We start from the raw sequence: 9,957 nt of genomic DNA on the forward strand, positions 1-9,957 counted from the left end.
AGACAGACAGACAGACAGTCGGGCAGACAGATACGGAGAAACAGTGAAGAACCAAGTGTGGCTTCTCACACAATCATTATACATCAGGTCACGTGTATATCAGTGCCACACCCGCCCAATGACAAAGCAGATACCAAATCATATCCGACAGATTGTACTTTCGAGGCCCTGTGACCCCAAAGGTCACCTTAATAGCTATTTGTGTCAGCCAAGGCACAAGTCATCAGTCACAAAGCCTGCGGTCACGACCCCACAATTCTTCACGTACACATACGTCAGCCGGGCTTCTGCCAAAATCAACTCCAGACTGAATGTTTCCTCGCCAATGTCAAGAGGTACAATTATCTAGAGGGAGAAAAGCGTGTCAAGATCTTGCAATTGAAACAGAATTGTAATGACATTCGATAGATTGTATCCCCAAATTCGAGTTATTCGAACACGCACCGAGTGGAAGCGTCCATTGCATAGGAAAAGAAAGATTTTGCGTTGAAGCAAATTTCAAGGTCAAAATATCATTTTTCGTCACAAATTAGACTCCATGAGTGGAATACAGGGTCCAACATTTCGATCAGCAGCACTTTGGAGGGGAATGGGGATAGTCAGTATGGAGTTTATGTGAGATTGACAAAGCCGGCTGACGTACGTCCTATACCTGTAGCTGCACGTTTCAAGTACAACACAGGCTTGTTTGTCCAACACGGCTCACAAAAGACAACGGTGGAGGTAACACCAGAGGGCGTTAAGGGAATACTAATGATCTGACCACTTGGGTAAAGATTCTAGCGAATTTGACGAATCTGGGGAATCCACTGTACAATGATCTAGACGCACACGGCACGATGTGCTTGAAAAACGGACCAAAAGTACGGTCATTATTTAAATCAAAGTGAGTGAATAAGCTTCAGAGCTCCACTCTTCTCCAGCTAGGGGACAAAAAAGTAGTCCTGTCGGTACTGCGGATACCGTCCTCTCTGACGCGACAGCCTAGTAACACTATCAAGTACACACACAAGGGAAGTAACTCAGGGGAAGTAAATTATCCCATCCCATACAAAGAGTTCCTATTTTACGATATGTAATTAATTTGTTAAAGCACTTTTTGTGCTAAGTGAAGGCAGTCCCCTCTACGCGGTGGCGTTATTTGCGACACAGAATTGTACGGTATAAGTTTGGAAGCGATTTAAGTGCCTTCTGTGTACTATACCTTTAATGTCGTATCATGCACATTTAACTTAACTTACTGTGTCTTTAGACATAAGTAGACAAACACAGAACCCTTCTCTCTCTCTCTCTCTCTCTCTCTCTCTCTCTCTCTCTCTCTCTCTCTCTCTCTCCCTTCTCCCTCTCTCTCTCTCTCTCCCCCCTCTCTTTCTCTCTCACTCTCACACACACACACACACACACACACACACACACACACGCACACACGCACGCACACACACACACACACACACACACACACACACACACACACACACACTCACTCTCTCCCTTTTTACATTTAGTCAAGTTTTAACATAGAGGGGGGAATCGAGACGAGGGTCATGGTGTATGTGTGTCTGTCTGTCTGTCTGTCTGTCTGTCTGTCTGTCTGTCTGTCTGTCTGTCTGTCTGTCTGTCAGTCTATGTGTGTGTAGAGCGATTCAGACTAAACTACTGGACCGATCTTTATGAAATTTGACATGAGAGTTCCTGGGTATGATATCCTCAGACTTTTTTTCATTTTTTTGATAAATGTCTTTGATGACGTCATATCCGGCTTTTCGTGAAAGTTGAGGCGGCACTGTCACGCTCTAATTTTTCTACCAAATTGGTTGAAATTTTGGTCATGTAATCTTCGACGAAGCCCGGACTTTGGTATTGCATTTCAGCTTGGTGGCTTACAAATTAATTAATGACTTTGGTCATTAAAAATCTGAAAATTGTAAAAAAAAAAATTTTTTTATAAAACGATCCAAATTTACTTTCATCTTATTTTCCATCATTTTCTGATTCCAAAAACATATAGATATGTTATATTTGGATTAAAAACAAGCTCTGAAAATTAAGAATATAAAAATTATGATCAAAATTAAATTTTCGAAATCAATTTAAAAACACTTTCATCTTATTCCTTGTCGGTTCCTGATTCCAAAAACATATAGATATGATATGTTTGGATTAAAAACACGCTCAGAAAGTTAAAACGAAGAGAGGTACAGAAAAGCGTGCTATCCTTCTCAGCGCAACGAATACCCCGCTCTTCTTGTCAATTTCACTGCCTTTGCCATGAGCGGTGGACTGACGATGCTACGAGTATACGGTCTTGCTGCGTTGCATTGCGTTCAGTTTCATTCTGTGAGTTCGACAGCTACTTGACTAAATGTTGTATTTTCGCCTTACGCGACTTGTCTTTCTTCCCAAAGTTTTTTTTCCCCACTCTTTCATCTGCACTATCCTTCATGCAATGTTTTGGTTAGTTGTGCCTCTGGTTTTCCTGATATTAGGATGATACTTTTGTGTCAAACTGACTTACTGTTTTTGCATATTTTGTAATGACCTGAGTAATAACCTAAATGTTCGCCATTTGCTTAATCATCTCAGATTGTAAATTTGTTTTGAAGACACCAATATAATTAATCTTCTTCGTTGGATCGTATGCAGCTTACAAGATACAACCTTCGCCTTAGCACTCATCAACCGATTGCGAAGCCTGTTGACATTTGCTTGTCGCTAACAATGGTTTCCATGGATATTCTTGATACAAGAAGGCGCAGAAAAAATGTAATAAAGCATTCCTTTGGGCAACAACAGAAAAAGAATGATTTTGGGGGGAACAAATTATTGAATAAACTTTATTTTTGTCGGTAACAGACGAAAAGGAAAGAAAGAAAGAAAAAACATATTTTAATGTGAACAGTTTAAAATTAAAATATTAGAAACATTTCAAAATAATGGTAAAAAGAAAGTGAGAAAGAAAGAAAGAAAGAAAGAAAGTAAAACAGATCAAAAGAAAGAAAGAAAAGAAAGAAAGAAAGAAAAACATCAGCTCTAGTATACTTAAACATCAAAGAGACAGAAGGACGGACAAAACCAGACAGACAGATATACTAACTAACCATGGAATATCAACGAGATTTTTTTCTCTTTTCAAATTAATAAATAACCCAATGCCACTGACGTTCACACACACACACACACACACACACACACACACACACACACACACACACACACACACACACACACACACACACACACACACACACACACACACACACACACACAAAGAACATCATGAAAACTGATCCCAACAAAACACTTATAGGTACTTTAATGAGCATGCAGCTCGAATTTTTAAAAAATCTTCTTTTTTGTCTATCTCACAATCAACACAACATTTTCACTTTTTTTTTTTTTTTACAATCAAAGACTCACAATGAATACTTACAAACGACGAGCGTGGCTAAGATCAAAAACTTCATGGCGGCACTTCAGGTCTGCGCCTCAGTCGCTTGTCTCACTCACAAAAAACTTGGTTCAAAACAGGAGAAGGTCTGGAGTGTGGCAACGTGGGAGATTGTTTCCAGTCGAGTGTCCAGTCCAAGTTTTCCTGTGTGTGTGTGTTACGGTTCCTGCTGCATCCGGGTATACGTTAGGTGACGTGATTGCGTGTGGTGTGTGTGTTCCTCCAAAGACGGCAACTCACGTCTCGGGGTTTTGTACTTGGATGACGTACCGCAGGCTCCTCCCCTTTCCGGAGCATACTAAGTGCTGCTTTCCAGGGCTGGACTTGGAGGACTTTGTCGGACACGGAAAGGGCTGTGTATGGGTGCCCTACCGGTACCAACAGTCACAATTACGCAGAACACAAGAGAATCATTATTAAACTTCTTAGACAATACACTATACATCACGTGACGCAATTCCTTACCTGTCATTACCACCCTGAATAGGTCAGCGACAGGCTGCCGACAATTTGATGAAGAATTTACCCAAACTGGTTTCTGTTGTGATTTCTTTTTGTTTAACGTCTTACAGGATGAGTTTAAAGGCACAGTGCAGCTCACAGCCTTCGTTTTGCGTTTTTGTTGCAGCTGAGTGCATTTACAGTTCAAAAATCCTCCTATGGTAGTAAAACAAACCCAAAACTACCCAACGACGACATATGTGAAGCTCGACAGTTTATTGTTCACGCGAGTGCATAAATTAACCTAGTTATTACGTGGTGTTTTGTCGGAGTTCGATTCAACTGAGTGATTCCAGCCTCCATTTTGTTTTACACAAACTCATGATGACGTCTGACATAGTTTGCTAGTGACGTGTCTTTTTGTGCATGATGTGGTGATCTACCTGATCTAAATTTAGATCCAAAAATAGGTCAAGACCAGCCGGGTCCGAGTACGAAATTAATTCGTAAAAAAATCGCAGTTCTTGACTCTTTGGGTGCAAGTCAATGAAACTTGGTAGTTCTTCTAACGTATAGCTGCCTGCCTGAGGTATGACTAAAAGCCCCAGGGGCTCAGTGCACCTGGATTTGACAAGTTCAGTACCTTTAAGTTTTTTCTTCGGGTTTTTTTTTTTTAAAGAAGATGAAAGTCGCTTGTTTTTTTTAGGAGCTTGTTATGCGCTCATGTGACAGAAGATTGGTTGTGGCGAATTCTCACTAAATCTTGTTGCGCATGCGCATGTCTTCTATACCTAGAGCGCTTACGTCCCTTTGTTTCTTAGATCTTACAAGACACAGTTCTGGTAGTTATGGTTACTAATAGTCATATAATACCTTAGAGGGAATCGATGCTTCAGTCTAAACAACAACACACTAAGAAAAAGAAAGGAAAAAAAAAAGAAAAATAAGTCGCGTAAGGCGAAAATACAATATTTAGTCAAGTAGCTGTCGAACTCACAGAATGAAACTGAACGCAATGCCATTTTACTCGTAGCATCGTCAGGCCACCGCTCATGGCAAAGGCAGTGAAATTGACAAGAAGAGCGGGGTAGTAGTTGCGCTAAGAAGGATAGCACGCTTTTCTGTACCTCTCTTTGTTTTAACTTTCTGAGCGTGTTTTTAATCCAAACATATCATATCTATATGTTTTTGGAATCAGGAACCGACAAGGAATAAGATGAAAGTGTTTTTAAATTGATTTGGACAATTTAATTTTGATAATAATTTTTATATATTTAATTTTCAGAGCTTGTTTTTAATCCGAATATAACATATTTATATGTTTTTGGAATCAGCAAATGATGGAGAATAAGATAAACGTAAATTTGGATCGTTTTATAAATTTTTATTTTTTTTTTACAATTTTCCGATTTTTAATGACCAAAGTCATTAATTAATTTTTAAGCCACCAAGCTGAAATGCAATACCAAACCCCGGGTTTTGTCGAAGATTACTTGACCAAAATTTGAACCAATTTGGTTGAAAAATGAGGGCGTGACAGTGCCGCCTCAACTTTCACGAAAAGCCGGATATGACGTCATCAAAGACATTTATCAAAAAAATGAAAAAAACGTTCGGGGATTTCATACCCAGGAACTCTCATGTCAAATTTCATAAAGATCGGTCCAGTAGTTTAGTCTGAATCGCTCTACACACACACACACACACACACACACACACACACACACACGCACGCACACACGCACGCACATACACCACGACCCTCGTTTCGATTCCCCATCGATGTTAAAATATTTAGTCAAAACTTGACTAAATATAAAAAGAGAAGAAAAAAAGAAAGCACAGGATTATCAAAATTGTGTCAGTCTGACATTATATTGTATTTCGTATACCGATAAAATACCGACACTTACTTGTCAAGAAAACCAAACGTGAGGCTATCCGACTGCATAGATTAGCGAGGAACTGGTTTCCGATTAAGGCATGTTACCACTGAGCCATTTTCTCGACAAAAGGCTGATAGCATTACGCCTTTTGTAAGTTAACGCTTTGGGCACGAAGGTGCCGCCATACAACTGACATGGAACAAATGGGCATTGTGATAGTTTTGTTTTTGAAAGATAGCAGTCAACAAGTTTTTTGTTTGTTTAATTTAATTTTGGTAAGGAGCGCTTTGAACGAATGAGGACGTTTCCAACACGTTTTAAGGAAGAGAACGGAGAAGCGCATGCACATCATTATTTCTTGACCAAAATATATAAGTTGTCTAATTGGTGATATGTGCAGTCCAGTCTCTAAATTCCCGAAAAAGAAAAGATCGTGCCTTATTCGTACACTTGGCAGCGTTTCGTGCACAATGTGAAATGACCGACACAATCGAAATATGCATGCTATACACACACACACACACCTCCCTTCCCTCAATTACATGTACAAATACTTTGTTGCCAAACAAAGTTTAAAAGGCTAAACTGGAAAATGTCTGCAATTCAGTGACGAGTACGTACTGTTTTCTATCCTCTGTACAAAAGTGGTTTGTACGTCCACAAGTTATCCAGATAGGGTAAATGTGGCGAATGAAATTGTTTTCATTAAGCGCTCTAATGCTGTTAGTTTAATTTGTCAAAAGAGATGGTGATCCATAACAAGCGCCCTTCCCCTATTATTGCGTCATTGGACTGGTTGTACAGACATTTCGGAACTTGCTAGAAAAAGTGCCGGAAATAAAGATATAATTTAGAGTCAGAATTTCGCGGGAGGAAATACAGAAACTCCAGACATTACTCACGTTACTTTCAGGCGCTTCAAAGGCAATTTTCTGTGACTAATTAGGGAAAAAGGTAGTTACTCAGCGCATTGCGTTTAAACCTTTAGGGCGTTTCCCCCAGCAAAACAGAGGAAGTACGAACGAAAATGCTAAAAGTGTATGAAATTCCGACTGCTCAAAGGAGTTGTGTTCTTCTTCTTGTCGATCGCCAGTTTACACTCGGATTCCAGCTCTGGAGATGAAGCTGGTGGTCTTCTGCAGAGCCTGGGCCTGGGCCAAGTCTCACTCCTCATGGAATGGAGGTTCCTGCAATCCTGTAGGGGTTGTGTTAAACGAAAGACGATACATGAACTGATGAGTGCAAGGAAGAATGATGTGAACATAGAAAAGTAAAATAATCTTGGGGGGGGGGGGATCAAGGTGCCCCGAGCTCCCTGGCTTGCAAAGGGCAAGGGGCAGCGCCCATACCAGATTCCCAAGGCTGAATCTCACAGAAAATTAGAGCAGTTCAGAGATGCATGACACAGTTTGCAGCCAGTACAAATACACAAAAATGCAGAACCAATCCCCATTTTTAAACGTTAGACTCTTGAGGGCGAATCTTCTAGATAATTAAACCCGTTTCAAGATTTATGACACAGTTTGGATTCACTAAAAATGCAAGAACATGCAAAAACAATCTACACGCATTCAACCTTGACCTTTTGGGGTAAAACAATCATGAAACCATTTTGAAAATCGGGATTTTCGGCTGGGAAGTGTCATCCCTGTCAGAGAAGTGCCAAGGGCGAACATCAGTCAAGCATGACCATGAACAGTATTAGCTCACAGCCTGTGCTGACTGACACGACACTGACACCACCTGTCAGTCGCCGTCAGCATGGAGCACTTTTATCATTCAATTATACCGCCCTTGACACTCACTCGTGCACGGATTTCTGCACATTCTGCACATTCTGCACATTCTTCTTCTGCGTTCATGGCCTGCAGTGGGCGGTTCTTTCGGCTGGTAACAGGCGGAACCTCGCGGCAAGATCACACGAAAAAGGAATAAAAAACGTGTATTGGTCCCAAATAGCATGTCGCTTTGGTAACAGTTCGTGTGTAAATCGTGCATTTTATACGTTTAAAAGACAATGGTAATAGGCGGAACCTCGCGGCAAGATCACAGGAGTTGTCTCGCGTTATCACCCCAGAAGCGCTCATTGCCATGCACTCTTGAATGTGTTTTAGACAAGTCGGATTGTATGACCGTTTCTTCCACACACCCCCCCTCCCCCCTCACCTCCACCACCCACCCACTGTCATTTAGGCAGCCGTGCTCCGCTTTCGGGGGATTTCTTTTTCTTCTTTTTTTTTTTTTTTGCTCATGGGCTGCAATTCCCATACACACTCGTGTTTTGCATAAGTGTGCTTTTACGTGTAGGACCGTTTCTCTCTCTCCCCCCCCCCCCTCCTGCCATTATGGAAACCCTACTCCGTTTTTGTGTGATGAATGCTGGGTATGTGCGTGCTTTTGTAACCCGCCAACATCTGACATGGATCACAGGATTTTTTTCCCGTGCGCATTTTGTCTTGTGCTTGGGAGTACACAGGATAAGGCACCAACATAACTGGTCTGCGCATACTTTGACCTGGGAGATAGGAACATTCTCAACCCTTAAAGGTACTGAACTTGTCAAATCCAGGTGCACGGAGCCCCTGGGGCTTTTAGTCATACCTCAGGCAGCTATCCGTTAGAAGAACTACCAAGTTTCATTGACTTGCACCCAAAGAGTCAAGAACTGCGATTTTTTTACGAATTAATTTCGTACTCGGACCCGGCTGGTCTTGACCTATTTTTGGATCTAAATTTAGATCAGGTAGATCACCACATCATGCACAAAAAAAGACACGTCACTTTAGCAAACTATGTCAGACGTCATCATGAGTTTGTGTAAAACAAAATGGAGACCGGAATCACTCAGTTGAGTCGAACTCCGACCAAACACCACGTAATAACTAGGTTAATTTATGCACTCGCGTGAACAAGAAACTGTCGAGCTTCACAGATGTCGTCGTTGGGTAGTTTTGGGTTTGTTTTACTACCATAGGAGGACTTTTGAACTGTAAATGCACTCAGCTGCAACAAAAACGCAAAACGAAGGCTGTGAGCTGCACTGTGCCTTCAACCCACCAGGCGCAGCTGGGATTCGAACCCAGAACCCAGAACCCAGAACCCAGAACTCACCACATGGAAAACCGACATGTAAACCACTAGACCAATGAGCCTGTTTAATTGTGAGAATGAAAGTGGCTTAATTGTTCATGTCAATGATTGTTATTCTCTCAGGTGCCGGGAGCTTGGTTCCGCGTAACTCTCACGTCACGTACTCTCGTTGCACATGTCGTATGCATTTTTACTACTTTTGGAGCGTTTTAAAGTGACACGTTTGCCTGCAATCACGACTCGCCTGACCCCTACACTGTATAAGGCACACAAAAAAGAGGTCTGTTTACGGTAACATAGGCCAAAAAAAATAGGGTCGGTAGGTCGGGATTTATTTTATTTTTTTTCCAAAAAAACATATTTTTACGTTATTGATTTTTTTTTGTTCTCCCCCAAATGCCAAAAAGAAGTCTAGGGTCGCGCGAAAAAAATAGGGTCGGTCGGGTTACCGTAAACAGACTATTCTTATTTTGGGGCCTAACACAATTAATGAAAAGATTACAAAAAAAGAAATAAACGATTAGATACCATGCATTAATCGTACAACCAGTAGAATACCCTCCACGAATCTGTTTTTCTTTTTGATGTACCTTATCTGGTTCATATTTTACGACAATTTGAAAATGACGAAAAATCACGTGCAACGGTGGGCGCGAATGAGTTGCGTTTCTTTTGCCCCCTACTGTACACGTGGTTTAGACACACCCTCTCGCTAGTGACTGGCCTGTAATGTCACGTGGGAAATAATGTCACGTGGGGAAACTTTCCCACGTGACATTACAGGCCAGTCACTAGCGAGAGGGTGTGTCTTTACCACGTGTACAGGAAGCACATGGCGAAGTTTGTCTGCGCAAATGCAAGGGTACTCACTCTTTCACAACCCGCACAAACCCGACAGAGTTATTTCCAGAATTCTTCAATTGTGCGACGAGTGTCTCTTTCTATGACGGCTTACTAGTGCCAAAACCTGGGGTTACCCATTTTCACGTGATAATTACTAATTAACGCTGTCAGTTACTGTTTTCACTCGTTAGTTACTCATTTTCACGGGAAAATTAGTAATTTTTAGTTTTGGCGCTGGCAATCCGTCAG

General features: G+C 41.4%; 1 protein-coding gene across 5 annotated transcripts in view; it reads right to left on the minus strand.

Moving 5' to 3' along the window:
• LOC138949743 (uncharacterized) overlaps positions 1–3,750 on the minus strand; it is a 37,142-nt gene extending 33,392 nt beyond the window's left edge. The window contains exon 1 of one of the 5 annotated variants that reach the window (XM_070321552.1): positions 3,431–3,750. In XM_070321552.1, coding sequence (XP_070177653.1) covers positions 3,431–3,464 — 34 coding nt within the window. In that variant the 5' untranslated portion in view covers positions 3,465–3,750. The remainder of the gene's footprint in view (positions 1–3,430) is intronic. The other 4 variants (XM_070321551.1, XM_070321554.1, XM_070321553.1 and 1 more) reach the window with 4 other exon arrangements.
• Positions 3,751–9,957: the final 6,207 nt, after the last annotated feature.

This window comes from Littorina saxatilis, linkage group LG16, assembly GCF_037325665.1.
Source record: "Littorina saxatilis isolate snail1 linkage group LG16, US_GU_Lsax_2.0, whole genome shotgun sequence".
In the NCBI taxonomy this organism is placed as follows: Eukaryota; Metazoa; Mollusca; class Gastropoda; order Littorinimorpha; family Littorinidae; genus Littorina; species Littorina saxatilis.